The sequence below is a fragment of the Oncorhynchus nerka genome, linkage group LG7 (genome assembly GCF_034236695.1).
Source record: "Oncorhynchus nerka isolate Pitt River linkage group LG7, Oner_Uvic_2.0, whole genome shotgun sequence".
Classification (NCBI taxonomy): domain Eukaryota; kingdom Metazoa; phylum Chordata; class Actinopteri; order Salmoniformes; family Salmonidae; genus Oncorhynchus; species Oncorhynchus nerka.
In genome coordinates, this window is record NC_088402.1 from 27,903,312 (window position 1) to 27,929,065 (window position 25,754).

General features: G+C 43.1%; 1 protein-coding gene across 4 annotated transcripts; it reads right to left on the reverse strand.

Annotated features, from left to right (window-relative positions):
- Positions 1-9,282: 9,282 nt before the first annotated feature.
- On the reverse strand, positions 9,283-22,468 carry LOC115131416 (transmembrane protein 106B-like). Of its 4 annotated transcripts, none has more exons than XM_029663129.2 (8): positions 21,851-22,468; positions 16,841-17,032; positions 14,188-14,251; positions 13,885-14,044; positions 13,452-13,592; positions 12,594-12,643; positions 11,740-11,793; positions 9,283-11,429 (listed from the first exon to the last, which is right to left on the reverse strand). In XM_029663129.2, exons 2-8 carry the CDS (start codon positions 17,022-17,024, stop codon positions 11,288-11,290), a joined length of 795 nt encoding a protein of 264 aa, XP_029518989.1. In that variant the 5' UTR covers positions 17,025-17,032; positions 21,851-22,468; the 3' UTR covers positions 9,283-11,287. The 4 variants fall into 4 exon arrangements, with proteins under 4 accessions (XP_029518989.1, XP_029518990.1, XP_029518988.2 ...); XM_029663130.2 differs by lacking the exon at positions 21,851-22,468 and adding an exon at positions 20,740-21,841; XM_029663128.2 differs by lacking the exon at positions 21,851-22,468 and having other exon boundaries at positions 9,283-11,176; positions 11,318-11,429; positions 16,841-20,733.
- Positions 22,469-25,754: the final 3,286 nt, after the last annotated feature.

Genomic DNA, 25,754 nt, shown 5'->3' on the forward strand with positions numbered 1-25,754 from the left:
TGTGTTTACGGACATATTCAATCAATCCCTATACCAGTCTGCTGTTCCCACATGCTTCAAGAGGGCCACCATTGTTCCTGTTCCCAAGAAAGCTAAGGTAACTGAGCTAAACGACTACCGCCCCGTAGCACTCACTTCCGTCATCATGAAGTGCTTTGAGAGACTAGTCAAGGACCATATCACCTCCACCCTACCTGACACCCTAGACCCACTCCAATTTGCTTACCGCCCAAATAGGTCCACAGACGATGCAATCTCAACCACACTGCACACTGCCCTAACCCATCTGGACAAGAGGAATACCTATGTGAGAATGCTGTTCATCGACTACAGCTCGGCATTCAACACCATAGTACCCTCCAAGCTCGTCATCACCCGCCCTGTGCAACTGGGTACTGGACTTCCTGACGGGCCGCCCCCAGGTGGTGAGGGTAGGCAACAACATCTCCTCCCCGCTGATCCTCAACACTGGGGCCCCACAAGGGTGCGTTCTGAGCCCTCTCCTGTACTCCCTGTTCACCCACGACTGCGTGGCCACGCACGCCTCCAACTCAATCATCAAGTTTGCGGACGACACAACAGTGGTAGGCTTGATTACCAACAACAACGAGACGGCCTACAGGGAGGAGGTGAGGGCCCTCGGAGTGTGGTGTCAGGAAAATAACCTCACACTCAACGTCAACAAAACTAAGGAGATGATTGTGGACTTCAGGAAACAGCAGAGGGAACACCCCCCTATCCACATCGATGGAACAGTAGTGGAGAGGGTAGCAAGTTTTAAGTTCCTCGGCATACACATCACAGACAAACTGAATTGGTCCACTCACACAGACAGCATCGTGAAGAAGGCGCAGCAGCGCCTCTTCAACCTCAGGAGGCTGAAGAAATTCGGCTTGTCACCAAAAGCACTCACAAACTTCTACAGATGCACAATCGAGAGCATCCTGGCGGGCTGTATCACGGCCTGGTACGGCAACTGCTCCGCCCTCAACCGTAAGGCTCTCCAGAGGGTAGTGAGGTCTGCACAACGCATCGCCGGGGGCAAACTACCTGCCCTCCAGGACACCTACACCACCCGATGTTACAGGAAGGCCATAAAGATCATCAAGGACATCAACCACCCGAGCCACTGCCTGTTCACCCCGCTATCATCCAGAAGGCGAGGTCAGTACAGGTGCATCAAAGCTGGGACCGAGAGACTGAAAAACAGCTTCTATCTCAAGGCCATCAGACTGTTAAACAGCCACCACTAACATTGAGTGGCTGCTGCCAACACACTGACACTGACTCAACTCCAGCCACTTTAATAATGGGAATTGATGGGAAATGATGTAAATATATCACTAGCCACTTTAAACAATTCTACCTTATATAATGTTACTTACCCTACATTATTCATCTCATATGCATACGTATATACTGTACTCTATATCATCGACTGCATCCTTATGTAATACATGTATCACTAGCCACTTTAACTATGCCACTTTGTTTACATACTCATCTCATATGTATATACTGTACTCGATACCATCTACTGTATCTTGCCTATGCTGCTCTGTACCATCACTCATTCATATATCCTTATGTACATATTCTTTATCCCCTTACACTGTGTATAAGACAGTAGTTTAGGAATTGTTAGTTAGATTACTTGTTGGTTATTACTGCATTGTCGGAACTAGAAGCACAAGCATTTCGCTACACTCGCATTAACATCTGCTAACCATGTGTATGTGACAAATAAAGTTTGATTTGATTTGATTTGACATGTATACAGAGAGTTTACAGAGGAGTATAGAGTGCAGTGATGTGTCCTATAAGGAGCATTGGTGGCAAATCTGATGGACGAATGGTAAAGAACATCTAGCCACTAGAGAGTAACCTTACCTGCAATCTATAAATTACGTAATCTAGCATGGGTAGGATGGTCATATGAATCAGGGTTTGTTTTGCAGCTGGGGTGAAAGAGGAGCAATTACGATAGAGGAAACCAAGTCTAGATTTTACTTTAGCCTGCAGCTTTGATATGTGCTGTGAGAAGTGTACTGTCTAGCCATACTCCCAAGTACTTGTATAAGGTGACTACCTCAAGCTTTAAACCTTCGGATGTAGTAATCACACCTGTGGGGAGAAGGGCATTCTTCTTACCAAACCACATAACCTTTGTTTTGGAGTGTTCAGAACAAGGTTAAGGGTCGAGAAAGCTTTTTGGACACGAAGAAAGCTTTGTTGTAGAGCATTTAACACAAAATCTGGGGAGGGACCAGCTGAGTATAAGACTGTATCATCTGCATATAAAGGAATGAGAGAGCTTCCTACTGCCTGAGCTATGTTGTTCATGTAAATTGAGAGGAGCGTGGGGCCTAGGGCCGAGCCTTGGGGTACTCCCTTGGTGATTGGCAGTGGCAGAGACAGTATATTTTCTGACATTATACACTGCACTCTTTGAGAGAGGTGGTTAGCAGGCCAAGCAGGCTCAGAGACACCAATACTCCTTAAGCCCATCACAAGAATGGAATGGTCTACCGTGTCAAAAGCTTTGGCCAAGTCAATAAAAATAGCAGCACAACATTGCTTACAATCAAAGACAATGGTGACATAATTGAGGACCTTTAAGGTTGCAGTGACACATCCATAACCTGAGCGGAAACCAGATTGAATACCAGCGAGAATACTATAGACATCAAGAAAGCCAGTCAGTTGATTATTGACACGTTTTTCCAACACTTTTGATAAACAGGGAAAAACAGAAATAGGCCTATAACATTTAGGATCAGCTTGAAATGTTGGATGGGCAAGGAGGCATGGCTGAGTCAAATAGAAATCCTGACTTAATGAAGTGGTGATTAAAGAGCTCAGCCATGTGCTTCTTGTCAGTAACAACCACATCATCAACCAAGGGACATGGCCAGCTGTGAGGGTGGATGCAGTAGTGTGATTGCTCACAAAACCAGGATTTAAAAAATGATGATTTGGGGGAGTTTGGAACACTTAATAAATACATTATACAAAAGTATGTGGACACCCCTTCAAATGAGTGGATTTGGCTATTTCAGCCACACCCGTTGATAACAGGTTTATTAAATCGAACACACAGCCATATAATCTCCATAGACATACATTGGCAGTAGAGCGGCCTTACTGAAGAACTCAGTGACTTTCAACGTGGCACCGTCATAGGATGCCACCTTTCCAACAAGGCTGTTTGTCAACTTCTTGCCGAGTGCTGAAGCGCGTCAAAATCCTCTGTCCTCAGCTGCAACACTCACTACTGAGTTCCAAACTGCCTCTGGAAGCAACATCAGCACAATAACTGTTCGTTGGAAGCTCTATAAAATGGGTTTCCATGGCCAAGCAGCCACACACAAGCCCAAGATCACAATGCGCAATGCCAAGCGTCAGCTGAGGTGGTGTAAAGCTCGGCGCCATTGGACTTTGGAGCAGTGGAAACGTGTTCTCTGGAGTGATGGATCACGTCTCACTATCTGGCAGTCCAAAAGACAAACCTGGATTTGGACGATGACAGGAAATCACTACCTGCCCGAATCGATTGAGCCAACTATAAAGTTTGGTGGAGGAGGAATAATGGTCTGGGGCTGATTTTCATGGTTCAGGCTAGGCCCTTGAAGGGAAATCTTAACGCTACAGCATACAATGACATTCTAGACGATTCTGTGCTTCCAACTTTGTGGCAACAGTTTGGGGACGGCCCTTTCCTGTTTCAGCATGACAATGCCCCGGTGCACAAAGCAAGGTCCATACAGAAATGATTTGTCGAGATAGGTGTGGAAGAACTTGAATGGCCTGCACAGAGCACTGACCTCAACCCCATTAGACATCTTTGGGATGAATTGGAACGCCGACTGTGAGCCAGGCCTCATCGCCGAACATCAGTGCCCGACCTCATTAATGGTCTTGTGGCTGAATGGAAGCAAGTGCCCGCAGCAATGTTCCAACATCTAGTGGAAAGCCTTCCCAGAAACATGGAGGCTGTTTCAACAGCAAAGGGGGGACCAATGCCCATTATTTTGGAATGAGATATTCGACGATCAGTTGTCCACATACTTTTGGTCATGTGTAGAATGGTCCTTTGGAGGAAGGATTGTTGACATATAGTTGATATTTGTATCTAAAAGCATAGTTGAGAAATAATCAAAGTTGGCATATTTATGACATTTTGGCCTCCTTTAAGTCTCCATAATATTTGATATGTAAGTGCTACAAATCAAAATTTGGTGTCATATGAAGATTTATCGCTTGCTCTAAGAGTAGCATTTTGATTTCAATAACAATGTTCATACATTAATGTATGAATATTGAAAAATATAAACATGAACATATGTTATTTGGCCAATTTTTCTATGTATTGTTGAACATAATATTCTCTACGGGCATATCAAAGATGGACAGGGAAAATATACTAGCTATCTCAGAAAATAAATAGAGCAAACAGTGCTGTTGCTTAGGACCATAAACAATATTTCAAACCACAGTGTCATGTGCTATCCTGTTTTTGGTGTGGATCCGATATCAAAGTGCAAGCTATGGGTGTCAATTATCTTGTTACCCTATCTGCATTATACACCAAAACATCAGTGTCACTTAACAATTCGCTCTTCAGCTTTACATTGTTATTTTCTCATAGCATGTTCTTTACAATGGTGGGGTAGGCTACAATGTTTATGTCAAGGTAGGCCATTTAGGGGAAGTTTACAAGAAGTAGTACCTTCAAATGTAGCGCAGTGTCACGCCCTGACCTTAGAGATCCTTTAAATTCTCTATTTGGTCGGTCAGGGTGTGACTAGGGTGGGAAATCTATGTTTATATTTCTTTGTTGGCCGAGTATGGTTCCCAATCAGAGGCAGCTGTCTATCGTTGACTCTGATTGGGGATCATACTTAGGCAGCTCTTTTTTCCCACCTTCAGATGTGGGATCTTGTCTTTGGTTGTTGCATGTGTTTGCACTCCATAGCTTTATGTTCGTTGAGTTGTTTATTGTTTTTATTGGAACATTTATAATTAAAAGGAAAATGTACGCCTACCACGCTGCACCTTGGTCTTCATTTAACGACGGATATTACAGAAGATCCCACCAAAAACGGACCAAGCAATGTGACCAGGATGAATGGACATGGGAGGAAATCCTGAATGGAAAAGGACCCTGGACGCGGGTTGGAGAGTACGCTGTTCAAGGGAGCATATGGTGGAAGCTAGAGAGGAACGGTGACGATACGAGGAATTAGAACAACAATGGAAGCTCGAGAGGCAGCTCCAAAATATTTTTGGGGGGAGGCACACAGGGAAATTGGCGGAGGTAGGGTTTAGACCTGAGCCAACTCTTGGTGCTTACCGTGGAGAGCGTGTGACTGGTCAGGCACCGTGTTATGCGGTGATGCGCACGGTGTCTCCTGTGAGCATTCACAGGCCGTTGCGCTCTGTGCCAGCGCCCTGCATTTGCCAGGCGGAAGTGGGCATCCAGCCAGTACGGGTTGTGCCAGCTCCATGCTCGAGACCTCCAGTGCGCCTCCACGGCCCAGCGTATTCGGTGTCTGCTCCACGCACCAGGCTTCCAGTGCATCTCACCAGTCTGGTGAGACCTGTTCCGGTTCCACGTACCAGGCCTCCAGTATGTCTCCCCAGCCTGGTAAGACCTGTGGCAGCTCCACATACCAGGTTTCCAGTACGTCTCCTCAGTCCGGTGAGACCTATTCCGGCTCCACGTACGAAGCCTCCAGTGATGAACCATGGCCCGAAGCCTCCAGTGATAATCCATGGCCCGGAGCCTCCAGTGATAATCCATGGCCCGGAGCTTGCAGTGAAAATCAAGGTCACGGAGCCTCCGGCGACAGTCCCCAGTCCAGAGCCTCCGGTTCCCGGTTCTGAACCTCCGGCGGCGATTCACGGTCCGGTTCCTCCAGCGACGATTCACGGTCCGGTTCCTCCAGTGACGATCCACGGTCCGGTTCCACAGAAGCAGAGGGATCAGCATAGGGAGCGGGGGCTAGGTCCTGAACCGGAGCCACCACTGAGGGAAGATGCCCACCCGGACCCTCCCCTATAGGTTCAGGTTTGCGGCCGGGAGTTGTGGGATCTTGTCTTTGGTTGTTGCATGTTTTTGCACTCCTAGCTTTACGTTCGTTGAGTTGTTTATCGTTTTTGGTGGAACATTTATAATTTAAAGGAAAATGTACGCCTACCACGCTGCACCTTGGTCTTCATTTAACGATAGATATTACACGCAGTAAAAGTCTGTGTTAGAGACAGACAGGCTGTGACCACTCCACCAGTTAGTGATTACGTGCAGTTAAACAAACAAGTTCTCAGTCGTGTCATCTATTACAAGTATTTTAGATGGCTCATTATTAATCAATCATTTACTGGAATTCAATAACTTCTTACTGGCACTGTTTCAACGTAGAGAGGAACATCAACATCTGCTGGGAATTGGATCTTTGACAGGTTTAATTCCTTCTTTTGTAAAGAACAGCTACGACATCATAAATACCAGCTAAATTCCAAACATCACCATACTGAATCTTACCCATTGAATAGGCATAACACTCGGTGCTCGACTTGGGTAGGAGCTTCCCGGAATTCCTACACCTCACATTTTCTAATGCTTGAGCCCCTATTCCTCCTCTAGAATATTAGTTAAAAAGTATTGTGGAGCTCCTGCACCTAAATATAAACAGTACCAGCAAGCAAAATGAGTACCGGCACCTATTTCAGTCCATGTCAAGCACTGAATATCTTATCTTGATATGTTATCATCATTGCTGCCTGATATCAATGGTAAATCCACCAACTACATTTCATCTCCCTGAGACATGGAGATATCAAAATGACTACCAGTGTGACGGTATGTACACTAGCTAATCTATTATGATGATATTCTATTATATTCTCTACCACAGATTATATAAAGTGCAAACAAATGTACGTTAGATTAGAATTAACAACAGCAGAGCGTTGCCTTTATTCAAAATGTTTATTGGTGAAAAATCCCAATACAATTTCCTGGGGTTATTGTTCCGTAGTCACAGTCACTGTGTTTCCGTCAGTGAACATGTCCAGGTAGCGCTCCAGTGTGAAGTCCTCTCTGTCGGCCAGTGGGTTGTGCTCCAGGCAATATAACGTCATCCTGGCTGTCTGCTGCCTCAGTCTCTGGGCCTCTCTCTTCATTGGCTCCCTCTCTACACTCAGCACTAAAGGCTGAAGCTCTGGCTCTGGGGAGGAGGCAGGCTCAGGGGAAATATAGTCAGACTCCAAAAATTGGCTAACCACATTGTCAGGCAAGGCAATGTATTGGTCTTCCAAATGGTTGCCTGTATTGGTGTAGTCACCTGGCTGCAGGGGTTCTGGAGTTATAGCTAAAGGGTTGCCAAAACGGCTGTAGGTATTGGTGTAGTCGGAATCACCTGGCTGCTGAGGTTCTGGAGAGGCAGGATGGTGGGCCTCAAAATGGCCAACTGTACTGGTGTAGCTGGCATCACTGGGGTTGCCATGGGTGACCCAGTCGCAGTGGGTAGATGGTGTGAGTAACTCTGGAGTCTCTCTATAGACTGGGCCGACGTCAGGTCGCAGAAGGAGGAAGGAGGGTACGGGTAAGGGCGGAAGCTGCGGATGGGGGAACATGTTCATGAGAGTGGCATATTCTGAAAGGGTCATGTTGCTCAAAGCTTCCTCTGAGAGGTCTGGGTATCTTGGAACCCCTGAGAGCTCTTCCAACACTTCGGCGAGCAGGTCTTCCTCATCATTGCCCTCTGCTGGTAGGTAAAATAACCGCTCCAGTGCAGGCCCAACGGCATGTGTCTCCAGCAGAGATGAAAATATGTCAGATTGCTGAAAATCGCCATTGTCTCGGTTTAGTCGGTTAGCCTGGTTTTGGCTCCTACTTTTCACTGTTGCTTTTTTCACTTTGATGCTCTGTTTTTTTACTTTACTCACTGCTCTCTTTCTCCTCATTTGATGCACATGTTGGTCAGACTCACTGTCAGTGTCTGTTAGTCCCTTAGTCCCTGTCTCATCCACCACCTCTACCCCGTCTTTCCTCAGCAGTGACATTATCCTCTTGTACTTCTCTGTAGTGCTGTGTTCTTGGCTGGTCCAATCAAAGCTGCCATGTGGGTTCCTCTGTTTAGGTGCAGCATGCTTCTTCTTCTTCTTTCTCTTCCTCTTGAGTGGCTCAGGAGACTCTGAACTCTGGCTCAAGTCTAAAACATCCTGATGCTGGCTTGTCTCAGGTGTTTCAACAGGACCCATAGGAATAGTCTCCCTGTGTGTCTCTGAAGTGATCAAGGCCAGCTGGTGAGGTGGGGAACCTTGGTACACAGGAAGACCGTGCCAGGAGGCCGATGGTGCTGCGTGGTACATCTGGTATACCCCACCTGCACTGTAAGGGGCAGCATTGTTCACAAGTAATGTCACTGCTGAACCTGCATACACAAAATGCAAAAATAAACTACAATATGTGTAATATACAATACTATTTGCAGAAACATTCTTTTCATATTCGCTGTCAAAGCAAAGGACCCAACCTGACACACGCACCACAGGCTGGGAGCAGCATAGGGTCAGCTGGCGGTAAGTGCTTTGCCCCAGGGCACAATAGTCCTGGGTATAGAACATATTAAATTGAAGCCAGCTACTCTCTAGATGCAAATTCCTCCAGATTTCCCTGTTTGCCCGGTGATTCAAACCCTGGTTACTAGCCTGGTCCAGGATCTGTTGGTACTCTTGCTCCATTGCTGTCAAGCCAAACAACCTTGAGGCTACAGCCATGTTACAGCTCATCTGACAGTGTACAAGTCATTTACAATACAAGTTTGCATCAACATGTCATCAGTAATATCAACTTACCATGATCTAGCTGTAAGGTAAAAGAAAGATCCTCTTCCAAATTGGGCTGAAAGTGCATGGTTACCAACGTACCTTCAGCCACCTAGGGAAATTAAATGTACCAAATGCTGCCGAAACAGGCTATTTATGCAGACAGGTGTTTGACGTCACATATGGTGTTTATGATGTAAAAACTGTCCCCACTGGCTGTCAACTGTCCCCATGGTAACATTGTGTGAGTTCACTCAGGAGACAAGTTTTTCAAACATGCAGTCAGAATTCCAGTATTACTACAAATCTATGGGTTCATGAGTGCATTGTGATGTCACACTGATTCATGTGCTAATTTGCATGTGAGTGTTCCATTTCTTACCAGTTCCTCTGAGGTTGGTTAAATAAAAAGGCATGAACAAAGACAGAAGAAAATACAAGACAGACAAATGAGATGTCGAAAACTTTATTCACGCTTTCAGAAAGGGTAACCACGCAATTAAACTAGGTAGGACAAATCGTGATCACCCATTTTGAATGTATCATGATGAAAAGCAAATAATAAAAACATCAACTACATTAAAAAAAATGCTTGTATTTACATTTAATCTAAATAAATGTCAGTACCCCACAGCAGAAGTAGACATTAGGAAAGAACAACTAAATCAGATAAACCACTTTTCTAGTTGATGTGTCAGTAGTACTGCAAGTCTTCACTCAATCTTACCATTCATTCAAAAGCTGATCCACTCTTCCATACAAGATTAATTGATTAGGAACAAACGACTGTACACATGTTAAATGTTGTGCTCTACGTTAACCCAGGAAACTGCAAATTAGATAACGGCAAACTACTAAGTATGATAATTCATAAAGAAATTCAAGGTATATTTCTATGACAGAGGGTCGTTTCTATTTGAGTTGTACATTTCAAAAAGGTTTTCCGCAATGTGGGTAGGAATCATATTACAAACGTGGTATTAAATCTAGGTAGTTCTAAACTCTCCAACTGAGTTTGATATACAGGAAAGTCATTTATCAAAATGTACAAAGTCCCTTGCAGGTTATACTCTTCATGCGTGTAAAAACTAAGTTGGTCAAATTCAAGTCAGCAGTAGGTTGGTATCACAAAACATTATGAGAGTCCCTCGTAGGCACGAACTCAGAAGGAAGAGGTCAATTACTGATAATGAATCACTATCAATCAATCTTGTTATTGTAATTGGGAACAGAGTGGTAGAAGGAACTTTTAACATCTTAATTTCTTTAAATGACTCCATTTTAGGGACATAAGCCTTTTAATTCAATCAATGGATCACACATTAACACAGTTGGATCACCCAACAGAGGGTAATATTAGTAAACAACTGGTCCAAATCAAGATTGTACAGAGAGCCCTCTAGAGGAGAGCCCGGTCATTACAATATTATACATATGAGAAATGCCACATTCTGACATCAACCCAAACAGCACCCTATCCCCTATACCAGGGGTATTCAACTCTCTCTACGAGGTCCGGAGCCTGCTACTTTTCTGTTCTACCTGATAATTAAATTGCACACACCTGGTGTTCCAGGTCTAAAATCAGTTCCAGATTAGAAGGGAACCATGAGCAAAGCGCAGTGGAACTGGCTTCGAGGTCCAGAGTTTAGTTTGAGAAACTTATATCGCGCACTACCTTTGGCTAGAGGCCTAGTAGTGTGTTCTATAGTCATAGGTGTCATTTCAGACTTGGCTCACTGTGCCTCTGACTTTTCAGCAGAATTAAATAATACACTAGATTCACCTGTCATAATAATACACATTATTAATGTGTTACGTGAGGTCCGGCTTTGAGAATAGTCGACTGGTCTCAGATCTGTTGGTTCAACTCCTTCGACTATCATAGAGATACAGATTTGAGACCAGCTTACTGACAGAAGTCTGAGGTCATCCTCATCCATAGATTGGGGATTATTAGTTCAGACATCTACAGTTCAAGTGGTTTGGAGGAGTGTGGAGTGGCTTTGTAACATTTTCCATGAACACAATGAGAAGTTGAATGTTAAATGCATTAATAAAGTGCATAATGGTTTGGTACTGAAATAGTATGGTACTTAGTGTTTAGACATTAAAAACAAATATTTTTGTCAGTAGACACATTCCCCCCCACCGCACACCTGGCATATACTCCCAACACAATGGTGAGCGAACACAGAATTACATGACATCTACAGTGGGGTCTTCATCGGTAGAGGAGAAACACAGTGATCCATCTATGGCTGGGGTGGCCAACTCTCCTCCTGGAGAACTCCTGGGTGCAAACACGTATCCCTGCTCGAACATACCACCTTCAATTGACCAGCTGTGTTAGAGAAGGGTTGGAGCACAAGCCTAAACAACCAGTAGTTCTGCAAGATCGCTGATGTTAGACTAGCTTCCAAGGAACTTCTCCAGGTCAGGTAGGGCAAGGGGGTTACTCTGGGGGTATTGGGGCATTAGACACCTTGGGCTGCGCCCCCCTCAGAGTGGTGGTGTTACCTCCACAGTCTACATACTGGTACATCTCCTGCGTGACCTGCTCCATGTGGCCAAAGTACATCGTCGTCACCGTCACCCTGAAAACAACAAGAGGATTTAATTTAATTCAAATGGCTTTTTTTGTACCCTTTAGGACAATAACAAGCAGGGATGTGATCACATCCAGTCAATATAGAAAATACAAAAGAGGATATTGGTTGGATATGGGATTAGGTCAATTTCCATTCTGTATGAATAGAGGACGGTATCAGAAAAGTTCCTTATTAATAAAGGGAGGTCATTAACCACAGAGAACAAGGTTGACTAACTGTTCTGAGTACATTAATACGTATGACATGGGAGCCAGTCTTCGTGGTCCTGTGAGAATGATAAAAGGGAGATACTTACTGCATCATGACAACGATGTTGTGCACCTTTATGGTCTGCAGGCTACAGTAATCACTAGGACACAGAGGAACAGACACATCAGTCAGTTTCATGTGATGAGAAAAAAGTTACATTTGTCCACCAGCCGGCTTTTACTCTGTCGAACCGTCTGGTTTCATTGGGTTTCAGAAATGGACTTGAATGGAGCCTATGGCAAGAGCGGGAAAAGGTCCCGCTGGATTTTCATTGGCTGATGTCTCAGTCCATCACCATCTAGCGTAATCGGGGCGGCAGGGTAGCCTAGTGGTTAGAGCGTTGGACTAGTAACCGGAAGGTTGCGAGTTCAAACCCCTGAGCTGACAAGGTACAAATCTGTCGTTCTGCCCCTGAACAGGCAGTTAACCCACTGTTCCCAGGCCGTCATTGAAAATAAGAATGTGTTCTTAACTGACTTGCCTGGTTAAATAAAGGTAAAATTAAAAAATTAAATTAAAAAATCCTTGAACCTCCCCTCCATGTTGTGGCTTTTAAAGCAGGAGCAGCACAAGTTATAGGCTAAACAATGAACGAAGGGAGTTGGGGAAAATCAGAAAGTATGCATCTAAGAATTTGTTTTCACATATACAGTTTATATGCTCAAATTCATCTAATCCAGCTATGGCAGGCTGTCCCTCTCCCGCCTCAACTTCAAGTCTGACTTTGTTCCACACTGTTCAGGCTCAATGAGCCTAGGGACAAGGTTAAGCAAAAACTAAAAGCAGGCTGCAATCTGTACTCACATAGGATTTATTGAAACAAAGTCTCGACCATGAGGTCTTTATCAGGTTCCGTGTTCTCAAAAAGCTATGTGCTGTGCTGGGGTGTGCTGTACTTACTACATGTAGCTCATATCATCTGCTAGAATGGTGGGAACCATGTAGTCAACCTGGGAACAACACACAGGGTTATGATCAAAAAGGTCTAGGAGAAAGTATTTGAAGTGCGAAAATACATAATGTGACAAGTTGAGCAACTTAGAACCAGGAATAGGGGTCTGAGTCCACTAAAAACAGCTATGGCTTGTTGGCTCTTGAATTTAGTGAAACAGGACTTTCTGCTGCATGTCCAATAATGATGACAGAGTTGTTACCACAACTTTTACATTGTTGCTAGTGCGCTGTTAACGCCCTGTTGCCATGCTATTACAGAGTTGTTACCACAACTTTTACATTGTTGCTAGTGCGCTGTTAACGCCCTGTTGCCATGCTATTACAGAGTTGTTACCACAACTTTTACATTGTTGCTAGTGCGCTGTTAACGCCCTGTTGCCATGCTATTACAGAGTTGTTACCACAACTTTTACATTGTTGCTAGTGTGCCGATAACGCCCTGTTGCCATGCTATTACAGAGTTTTTACCACAACTTTTACATTGTTGCTAGTGTGCCGATAACGCCCTGTTGCCATGCTATTACAGAGTTGTTACCACAACTTTTACATTGTTGCTAGTGTGCCGATAACGCCCTGTTGCCATGCTATTACAGAGTTGTTACCACAACTTTTACATTGTTGCTAGTGCGCTGTTAACGCCCTGTTGCCATGCTATTACAGAGTTTTTACCACAACTTTTACATTGTTGCTAGTGTGCCGATAACGCCCTGTTGCCATGCTATTACAGAGTTGTTACCACAACTTTTACATTGTTGCTAGTGCGCCGATAACGCCCTGTTGCCATGCTATTACAGAGTTGTGTACCTGCTCCATGCCCAGAGGACTGATAGCAGTGATGTTATTGATGCGGGACTTCCCAATCACTGTCTTGGAGAACTGGACCTGGGCTGTGACGTTGGACACCTCTACACTGTAGTAGTTGTTATTGGTGATGTTCAGAGTGTTCTGGAAGGAAGAAGAAAGAATACCTTATAATTTTACCCTCAGAGCAACACACACACTGAGCAGTTTGAAGCCAGAGTTAGCCAGTGCGGCAAACCAGGAACAGTTTAGGAGTTAATACAAAATGACAGGGGATGGCAGAATACCTAGAGTCCTGCAACATTTGTGACCAAACTCATTTGCCCAAACATGGCCAACTTTAGGATAGTACAGGTTGATAAGGAAAAGCCGTCTCCTCCTGTGACTGTCCACAATGTGACCCAAATCATGTGGTTAGACCAGAGGAGAGGCTCACCGTCACATTGAGATAGACAATCCTCTTGTCCTCGTCATAGGTGACGAAGATCGACTTGACGCCCACGTAGGAGACGTCTATGGTACGAGGGAACAGGAAGAAGACAGCCAGGCCGGACAGCAGCAGACACACAACCACCGAGGACATCACATACAGCTTTCTGTGGAGAGGCAGGAGAACAAAAGGCAGGGTCAGAAGTTAAATAGCAGTTTGACAATGGCAGGGTACGACGAACATTATAACAAGAACGGAACAGCTACGTTTAGCCTAGAGATATCAACCCAACCACGACATTCCACTTACGTTCTCCTGGGCCTGAGTCTCTGGTCACTGTATGGGATCAATGCTACAAGCTGGTTCTCTTGGCCTGCATAATGCAAGGAAACATTTACAACACTTAGGCTAATCATCGGACACAACTACAGCACAACATAACAGCAACACTAGGGATGTAACAATTCACTGATAAACCATTGAACCAGGGACCGATGCCTAAGATACGAGTGCATCGGTTCGCAGGACCCTAAACTGATCCAAATGTGGCGTGAATCAGTCAGAAAATCGCTTAAAAATGTTATGAGTAAAAAACAGTGAACCGGCAATTCATAACATATTATTTCCCTATACGAAATTACCTAAATCTTTTGTGCCTGAATTGATGCGGCCTCTCCTTCAGTAGCTATTTAAATAAGCATGTCAGTCATTGACCTCCAAGTCAGATAACTGTACAGAGCTCAGCTGCTCGCACCAACGAGAGCCTCTAATATCTGCGCAGCACCTTCAGCATTCAAAATATTGTAAAATGGCTTTGGCAATGTAAAATCATAGGCTTTATTAGTTGGGTGACTTTTTCAATTGCCAGGTTCACCATTACATTGTTTTGCTTTTAAGTCAGTGTATTTGGTCATTTTTACATGAAGTTGTAATTTCATAACAAGGACACCAACCATTTTTGTGAGCTGTACTGTAGGCCTATAGTCAGAGCGGGAGAAGAGCAGCTCTCTGTAAAGTTCTAATGAAATCTGAAGCTGTGCTATATTCATTCATAGCAAGAACCCGACTGATAAATCATTTCACCGATATTATTGGCAAATTAAGGCTATTTTACCAATTGTTCGAAACCGGCCTATAATTCCACCGATATTCGATAAATAAATTAAAAAACGTTTACTTGATAATTAAGGTTGGGAGGCTTAAAGAAGAGGTAATTACAGGACAGCAGGAAAACACACAGCAAAACCTCAGAGCTAGCCTGGTTCCAACTATGCATGTGCTTCAGGGAGGAGAACAGAGCTGTGAAGTAGCACAGTCAAGTTATTCGTCATGCAGACATGAAGGCATGACTTCACAGCTGCAGTGTTTTTCCTATAAAACCCAGGGGTTATTAATAATTGTGCGTGTTTGTGTTCATGTTGTGCCAGAATCTGTGTGTGGGTTTTGGTCTGTGTTTCATCATGTGGTGTTCCTAGGTGTTGGTTGATTTTTCTCCTATGCTATTGGCACCCGTGTCGCCTTGGGAGGGAAAATAAAATCTCAAATAGTTTATTATCCATAATATTGGTTTCATTAAATTGTGAAATAATTTATGACTGTTGTGAATATAGTTATATAATGATTCTTGGCATTATGACAGTCAAAGGGAGAGGGAGTACAAGTTCCAACAGCCTTACTGCCCTGACAGTTTCTCCATAGGCTACAAAACCCCACGCGGTACCCATAGTTGTGTCACACAAAACAGAAAAGTATTTGAACTTTGGAACAAGATATTCATACACTTGTTTGAGGATATTACGGCATGTCACATCACACCCACCAGTGGAGACAAGCCTGTTCTAGCAGTTGGTTTGAACCACCAAATGATAGACTATAAACTTAGGGCTCGACCGATATGTAGTTTCACCGATATCGTCGGTTGATATTGGCCTTTTACTGAAAGATAGATATATCGGCCCGAAAATTGCACCGAAATACTTGCAGCCCATCTAATGATCTCAATATTGTCACAATGTCACAAATTAAACATTTGGAGCACAATGGCAATTTATGAGAACTTAGTGTGGGAAAATTTCACTTTTTCCTCACTGTAAAAACAATAGGCTATAATCGGCAGATATATATTGATATCGGGACGTTTTGTCCTACCAAAAAAATTGTAGCTAGTCATAGCTAAGTTCTACACATAAATATAAACATATTACTTTCTCAACACATTTTTGATCTGATAAAATGACAAGTTAATCAGTCGATGGGGATTTCAGATACAAAGTGGAGGACAAAAGGCCTAAATGCTCAGTCTGCCCTATGGCTCAGCTCAACTCCCTGCACACCATATAACTCATTCTCTCTCACACACACACACACACACACACACCTCAGAGAAGTAATCTCAGACAGATCCAGCTCAAGGAGGTCCAACTTGATCAGGATCAGATTTTAATTTGACTGAATCGATTCGTTCCACGTATCAAACCGAATCGTTTCAGACTAAAAGTGTCGTTCCTGTATTGTGAAAGAGCTAATGTATTTATCTAGATACTTATTGAGTCGTGCTTGAACGAAGAGATTCACATCCCTAGGCAATACTGTACAACATTATCCCTCAAAGGGGAAATTCACCAGGCTCCGGGAATAAAAATCATGAACCACAAACAACACAGCTTGATTACAGTGAGTTTACAGGCCAAATTCAGTCATTGGTTCCCTCAAGCTCACAGTGCGATTCAGTCACACTATCCATTATCCACAAGAGAGCACCTTTGTGGTTTTATCACACACATCATCAACTGCAGTCTGACTATGACACTGAACAGAACAAAACTCTTACCCAGTCATATTCATTCAAATGGTATAGCATCTTAAATCCTGTTTACCTCCAGGTATCCGGTCTGTACCCTGACAGCTGGGACATGTGATGCTGTCCCTGCCAGTGAACTCTACATAGGTGTGTGTTACTCACCTCTAGGTATCCTCCCAGTGCCCTGGCAGCTGGGACATGTGACGCTGTCGCGGCCTGTGAACTCTACGTAGGGGAACTGGGACACATCCTCTCTCTTCCCATCGTCCTCCTGGGTGGTGGTCAGGCTGTCCTGGGAGTCTTCATGGCATGTCTGCTTGGGCAGGAGGGAGAGGGCTTTCCCCATGGTGACAGCTGGAGGGTCAGAGGTTACCGGTTGGCATTTGTTTGTCATGTTTGAGACAAACACACACAGCAAAAAAAAGAAAAGTCCTCTCACTGTCAACAGTGGTATTTTCAGAAAACTTAACATGTAAATATTTGTATGAACATAACAAAATTCAACTACTGAGACAAACTGAACAAGTTCCACAGACATGTGACCAACAGAAATGGAATAATGTGTCCCTGAACAAAGGGGGAGTAAAAATCAAAAGTAACAGTCAGTATCTGGTGTGGCCACCAGCTGCATTAAGTACTGCAGTGCATCTCCTCCTCATGGACTGCACCAGATTTGCCAGTTTTTGCTGTGAGATGTTACCCCACTCTTCTACCAAGGTACCTGCAAGTTCCCAGACATTTCTGGGGGGGGGGGGGGGGGGGGGGCCTGCAGGAAGGATACCACAAGGGAGGATGTCGTCCTCCCTGTAACGCACAGTGTTGAGATGGCCTGCAATGACAACAAGCTCAGTCCGATGATGCTGTGACACACCGCCACAGACGATGACGGACACTCCACCTCGATCCAGCTCCAGAGTACAGGCCTCGGTGTAACGCTCATTCCTTCGATGATAAACGTTAATCTGACAATTCACTCGTTAGTGAAGAACACTTTTTGCCAGTCCGGTCTGATCCAGCGACGGTTGGTTTGTGCCGGTGATGTCTGGTGAGGACATGCCTTAACCTCATAGTCCGACCAAACCCGTATGCGGTAGCGTAACTACAGCCTCAAGCTCATTAGCATAACGCAACGTTAGCGATTTCTAAAAATCGCAAATGAAATGAAATAAATATGCCTGTTCTCAAGCTTATCCTTTTCTTAACAATCCTGTCGTCTCAGATTTTCAAAATATGCTTTAGAACCAGAGAAAATCACTAATTTGTGTAAGAGTGGTGATAGCTAGCTTAGCATTAGCGTTTAGCACGCAACATATTCACAAAAACCAGCCAAGGAATCAAATAAAATAATTTACCTTTGAAGAACTTCAGATGTTTCAATGAGGAGACTCTCAGTTACATAGCAGATGTCCAGTTTTTCCTGAAAGATTCTTGTGTAGGACACATCGTTCCGTTACTATGCATTTGGCTACCGAAACTAACCGAAAATTCAGTCACCTACATGTCGAACTTTTTTCCGAATTAACTCCATAATATCGACTGAAACATGGAAAACGTTGTTTGAATCAATCCTGAAGGTGGTTTGTCATATTTCTCTCCATTGAAAGCACCGTCCTTGTAGCCTGGTTTGTTCTGAGATTTGAATGGAAAAATACCGGGACCTGACTTTTGCGCACCGATTGCCACGCAGACACCAAGCGGGACACCTGGTAAATGTAGTCCCTTATGGTCAATCTTCCAATGATATCCCTACAAATACGTCACAATGCTGCAAAGACCTTGGGGAAACAAGAGAAAGAGTCCGTTCATTCCTGTCGCATTCACAGCCATATAAGGCGATCATGGAAAACGTAGCCTCAGAAATCCTGTGCATTTCCTGGTCGGTCATACATCTTGGTTTTGCCCGAAGCATTTGTTCTAAGGGACTCACAGTGAAAATCTTTGCATTTCTGGAAACGAAAGACTGTCTTCTTTCCAAAACTATCAATTCCAAGCATATTCGAGCATCTTTTCGTGACAAAATATTGCGCTTAAAACGGGCACGTCTTTTTATCCAAAAATGAAATACTGCCCCTAGAGTCTTAACAGGTTTTAACAGACCTACAAGCCCTCAGTCCAGCCTCTCTCAACCTATTCCGGACAGTCTGAGCACTGATGGAGGGATTGTGCGTTCCTGGTGTAACTCAGGCAGTTGTTGCCATCCTGTACCTGTCCCACAGGTGTGATGTTTGGATGTACCGATCCTGTGCAGGTGTTGTTACACATGGTCTGCCACTGCGAGGAAGCTCAGCTGTCCGTCTTGTCTCAGGCGTTTCACAGTACAGCCGTTGCAATTTATTGCCCTGGCCACATCTGCAGTCCTCATGCCTCCTTGCAGCATGCCTAAGGCACATTCAGACAGATGAGCAGGGACCCTGGGTATCTTTTGGTGTTTTTCCAGAGTCAGTAGAAAGGCCTCTTTAGTGTCCTAATTTTTCATAACTGTGACTTGAATTGCCTACCTTCTGTAAGCCATTAGTGTCTTAACGACCGTTCCACAGGTGCATGTTCATGAATTGTTTATGGTTCTTTGAACAAGCATGGGAAACAGTGTTTAAACCCTTTACAATTAAGATCTGTGAAGTTATTGGATTTTTACGAATTATCTTTGAAACAGGGTCCTGAAAATGGGACGTTTCTTTTTTTGCTGCGTTTATATACACACATACAGTTGAAGTCGGAAGTTTACATACACCTTAGCCAAATACATTTAAACTCAGTTTCACAATTCCTGACATTTAATCCTAGTAAAAAATCCCTGTTTAGGTCAGTTAGGTCACCACACATTCCGTTTTAGGTCACCACTTTATTTTAAGAATGTGAAATGCCAGAATAATAGTAGAGAGCGATTTATTTATTTGATATATTTCTTTCATCAAATTCCCACTGGGTCAGAAGTTTACATACTAATTGAGTGTATTTGGTAGCATTGCCTTTAAAAATGGTTTAACTTGGGTCAAACGTTTTGGGTAGCCTTCCACAAGCTTCCCACAATAAATTGGGTGACTTTTGGCCCATTCCACCTGACAGAGCTGGTGTAACTCAGTCAGGCACACGCTTTTTCAGTTCTGCCCACAAATGTTCTATAGAATTGAGGTCAGTGCTTTGTTATGGTAACTCCAATACCTTGACTTTATTGTCCTTAAGCCATTTTGCCACAACTTTGCTTGGGAGTCATTGTTCATTTGGAAGACCCATTTGCAACCAAGCTTTAACTTTCTGACTGATGTCTTGAGGTGTTGCTTCAATATAATCACATAATTTTCCTTCCTTGATGCCATCCATTTTGTGATGTGCCGCCTGCAGTCCCTCCTGCTGCAAAGCACCCCTGTGCTTCACAGTTGGGATGGTATTCTTCAGCTTGCAAGACTCCCCCTTTTTCCTCCAACCATAACGATGGTCATTATGGCCAAACAGTTCTATTTTTGTTCCATCAGACCAGGGGACTATTGTTTGTACCGATGAACATGGTACCTTCAGGCATTTGGAAATTGCTCCCAAGGATGAACCAGACTTGTGAAGGTGTGCAATTTTTTTCTGAGGTCTTGGCTGATTTCTTTTGATTTTCCCATGATGTCAAGTAAAAGGCACTGAATTTGAAGGTAGATCTTGAAATACATCCACAGGTACACCCCCAATTGACTCAAATTATCTCAATTAGCCTCTCAGAAGCTTCTAAAGCCATGACATCATTTTCTGGAATTTACCAAGCTGTTTAAAGGCACAGTCTGTTTAAAGGCACAACTTAGTGTATGTAAACGTCTGACCCACTGGAATTGTGATAGAGTGAATTATAAGTGAAATAATCTGTCTGTAAACAATTGTTGGAAAAATGATTGTGCCATGCACAATGTAGATGTACTAACCGACTTGCCAAAACTATAGTTTAACAAGAAAGTTGTGGAGTGGTTGAAAAACGAGTTTTAATGACTCCAACATAAGTGTATGTAAACTTCCAACTTCAACTGTACATACACATACCGAAATGCCACGATAATAAAAGCATTTTAAATCATATACTTTACCTTTGTTTTCTTCAAGAGTACCTTGTTGGGAAAGGTAAGTCCCACAATAAATGTTTTCAAAAGTGTTCGTTAACTAAGTGACGGCCTTCATCCCTATATGTTGTCTTACTGGATGCGTATTAGAACAGGGCTAGATAAAAGAAAGCCTTTACTGTACAGCCAGCAGTAGCTCTCCAGGAGGAGGGTTAGCCAACCAATGCTGTGCTCGTAGCTAACTGCTACACATCAATCGGCATTTGACAAACTGAGACAGAAATAGAAGTTAGTTAGCTATCTAGACATTGATTGGGTAACATTGGCAGGCTGGCTTCTTCAAATCAACAAGAAATCGCCAAATAACAAGGTCTATAGCTAGCTACAGGTTCTATAGCTAGATAAGCTAGCTAACATGATTTGGTTAACAAACGGGCAAGTTAATCTTTATTTAATTCACTGGTCCACTCATCGTGCCAATTATGCTAACTAGCTAGTTATATGGCATTGCCATTAATTAAAATTACTCATCAGTTAGCAAGAATGTCAGTTGACTGTGGACTGGTTTGTAAACTAAGTTAGCTAGTAAATGAACTATCATAACAAACTGGCTAACTAGCTAGCAAAAAAGGAAGCAAAAGGATAACGTTAGGAGGCTAGCCAACGATAGCAGCTGTTAGCGGGTGGGTATAATGTGTGGAACGTTCCAACAGGAATCTGTTCCCAAAACTTGGTAAAGTACAAGGTTGCCAGCAAAAAACGCATAACGTTATATAAAGTAGCATGCTCAATTCGCATGCGCCTAACTAACTAGCTGCCGAATAGGCATCAACGTAGCCTATTCTTAATGTTTGTCCATAGACTACCAAAGTAATGACAGACATTTTTTCGGAATAAACGTGGTGAGTGAAAAACGTAATGAAATAGCCCACTTCCTACCCGGTATCTTATTCTGCCGCTATACAACCTTGTTATTTAATATTTGGAACAGATTCCTGTTGGAACGTCCAACCCGCTGCTAGCTAGCATCAGCAAAGCAGGTCAGTCTTGTTTGCTATATGCGCTGGAATAAAATATATTTAACAGCATACTAACTATTTATTCTACGGTGAAGTGAAATTATTATTGTCTGTCTTACCAGAAAACGAGTTGTTTTTCCTAGCAATCCTTTCAGGTCATGCAGTTCTTGTTGTCAACCAACCTGACATGCGCAGTACGTTTCAGATGATGACGTCTTTGTCAGCTGATGAGTAGTCAGAAAATAAATAAAAGTTGTAGTCACCTCGGACAACGGGATGTAAGCTAGAAGGGATCCCGTTTTTGTCAAGTTAATGCGTTGTAGCTAACCCTAACCAGCAACGTTAATTATCCTAACCTGCTACGAAAAGTCAAATCTGACGTTATTTGACAAAAGCTGGATCCCTTCTAGCCATGATCCGGTCAACGCCTACAACAAACAATACAAATCCATAACTTCGCGTTGCAAAGTAGTTTTTTTTTTAACCGCGACTAATTTGACATGTCGATTGGTCCTCGCACTAAATTTAAAAATATATAAAGTAGAAGAAAGTACTTCTACATGTCCTTGTTACGTTTTGAGGTAATAATGTTAAAAAGCAGTACTATGCTATTTCAGGCATTCCTATGACTAATACATGGCCTCCAAAATCAGCTAATTCTTTTCAATTGTCGCTACAATTGTAGACCTACTGATTTGAAATGTTCATAACCAGGCAAACCGTCAGTATAGAGGCAAAGTGGAGTCGCAATTCATAGGCTCAGACACCAGACATGTATGGCAGGGTCTACAGACCACGGACTACAAAGGGAATACCAGCCACCTCTCGGACACTGACGTCATGCTTGTTAACCCTTGCAAGGCTGCTGGCCCTGACGGCTGGATGGAGTGTTTACGGACATATTCACTCCCCCTATCCCATTCCATTGTCCCCCATGCTTCAAGATGTCCACCATTGTTCCTGTACCCAAGAAAGCAAAGGTAACTGAACTACATGACCATCAACCCTGTACCACTCACTTCTGTCATCATGAATTGCTTTGAAAGACTAGTCAAGGATCATATCACCTCCACCTTACCTGCCACCCTAGACCCACTTCAATATGCTTACCGCCCCAATAGATCCACAGACTATGCAATCGCCATCGAACTGCACACTGCCCTAGCTCATCTGGACAAGAGGAATACCTATGTAAGAATGCTGTTCATTGACTATAGCACAGCATTCAACACCATAGTGCCCTCCAAGCTCATCATTAAGCTTGAGGCTTTTACCGATGCACAATTGAGAGCATCCTGTCAGGCTGTATCACTGCCTAGTACTGCAACTGCACACCCGCAACCGCAGGACTCTCCAGAGGGTGGTGCGGTTTGCTCAATGCATCACAGGGGGCAAACTACCTGCCCTCCAGGACACCTAGAGCAGCCGATGTCACAGGAAGGCTAAAAAAAAGATCATCAAGGACAACAACCGCGTGAGCCACTGCCTGTTCACCCCGCTATCATCCAGATGGTGAGGTCAGTACAGTTGCATCTAAGCTGGGCCGAGAGACTGAAAAACAGCTTCTCTTTCAAGGCTAGAAGACTGTTAAGTAGCCATCACTAGCACATTTTTTAATTGTATTTTTTAATTTTACAAGGCAAGTCAGTTAAGAACAAATTCTTATTTTCAATGACGGCCTAGGAACAGTGGGTTAACTGCCTGTTCAGGGGCAGGATGACAGATTTGTACCTTGTCAGCTCAGGGATTCAAACTTGCAACCTTTCAGTTACTAGTCCAACACTCGAACCACTAGGCTACCCTGCCACCCCAGGACATTAGCGGCTGCTGCACTGCCTTGCAAAAGTATTCATGCCCCTTGCCGTTTTTCCTATTTTGTTGCATTACAACCTATAATATAAATATATTTTTATTTGGATTTCATGTAATGGACATACACAAAATAGTCCAAATTGGTGAAGTGAAATGAAAAAAATAACTTGTTTAAAAAAAGTCCAAACGGAAAACAGCTGTGTGCATATGTATTCACCCTCTTTGCTATGAAGCCCCTAAATATGATCTGGTGCAACCAATTACCTCCAGAAGTCACATAATTAGTTAAATAAAGTCCACCTGTGTGCAATCTAAGTGTCACATGATCTCTCACATGATCTCAGTATATATACACCTGTTCTGAAAGGCCCAGAGTCTGCAACACTACTAAGCAAGGGGCACCATAAAGCAAGCGGCACCATGAAGACCAAGGAGCTCTCCAAACAGTTCAGGGACAAAGTTGTGGAGAAGTATAGATCAGGGTCGGGTTATATAAAAGAACCCACCAAAACTCACGGACCAGGCAAGGAGGGCATTAATCAGAGAGGCAACAAAGAGACCAAAGATAACCTAGCAGTACACTCCACGGAGCTGGTCTTTATGGAAGAGTGGCCAGAAAAAAGCCATTGCTTAAAGAAATAAATTAACAAATGAGTTTGGTGTTCGCCAAAAACCATGTGGGAGACTCCCCAAACATATGGAAGTAGGTACTCTGGTCGGATGAGACTAAAATTGAGCTTTTTGGCCAAGGAAAACGCTATCTCTGGCGCAAACCCAACACCTCCCATCACCCCGAGAACACCATCCCCACCGTGAAGCATGGTGGTGGCAGCATCATGATGTGGGGATGTTTTTCATCGGCAGGGACTGGTCAGAATTGAAGGAATGATGGATGGCGCTAAATACAAGGATATTCTTTAGGGAATCTTTTTTAAGTCTTCCAGAGATTTGAGACTGAGACGGAGGTTGACCTTCCACCAGGAAACATTTAAATGTCTTGGAATGGCCTAAGACCCCAATCCAATTGAGAATCTGTGGAATTACTTAAAGATTGCTGTACACCAGTGGAACCCATCCAATTTGAAGGAGCTGGAGCAGTTTTTCCTTGAAGAATGGGCAAAAATCCCATTGGCTAGATGTGCCAAGCTTACAGAGACATACCCCAGAGACTTGCAGCTGTACTTGCTGCAAAAGGTGGCTCTACAAAGTACTGACTTTGAGGCGGTGAATAGTCATGCACGCTCAAGTAATTTTTTGGGGGTCTTATTTCTTGTTTGTTTCACAATAAAAAATATTTTTCATCTTCGAAGTGGTAGGCATGTTGTGTAAATTTTATGATACAACCCCCAAAATATATTTTAATTCCAGGTTGTAAGGCAACAAAATAGGAAAATTGCAAATAGGGGTGAATACCTTTGCAAGCCACTGTATATACATAAACTTGGAATCACTGTTCCCTTTAATAGAACACTAGTCACTTTAATAATGTTTAAATTTTTGGGATTAATTATCTCATATGTATATACTGTATTCTATCCTATTCTACTGTATCTTAACTCTGTGCCGCTCTGATATAGCTCGCCCAAATATTTATATATTCTTAATTCCTTTACTTTCTTTTTAAATATGACGCCACCAGTCCTATTTATTATTTAATTGACAAGAATTATACCTCTTTTAAAAATGTTATCAAAAAAGAAATAATAAATTAGTATGTTTGAGTTTAACCACAATATTTGTTGAGAGAGTTGAATATCTTTTCAGGTGGATTAAACTGAAAATCCAACCAACTTTCTATGGCTTGTTAAAAAATAACGATATTTTGGAGATGATTTAAAGGGAAAAAGGCCATTCTTGAACATGTGGTGAGACATTCTTACTGATTTACTACAAAACCATTTCGGATTTAAGTATAACTGATGCCTTTAGTGAGAGGGCTAATGCTTTAATATTTAATCATTTCTGTCCATCTGAATTCATATTCATTATTTAAACAGGCCCTTCTAATTTTGTCTGGCTTGCCGTTCCAAATAAAATTGAATATTTTTTGCCCATATAATTTAAAAAAAACAGGTCGCTAGGTGTAGGCAAAACCATAAGAAAATAGGTCAACTGGGATATGACTAAAGAGTTAATCAGGGTGATTTTTCCACAAATAGACAGGTATTTTCCATTCCATGGTAGCAAGATCTTATCTATTTTTTTCCTAAC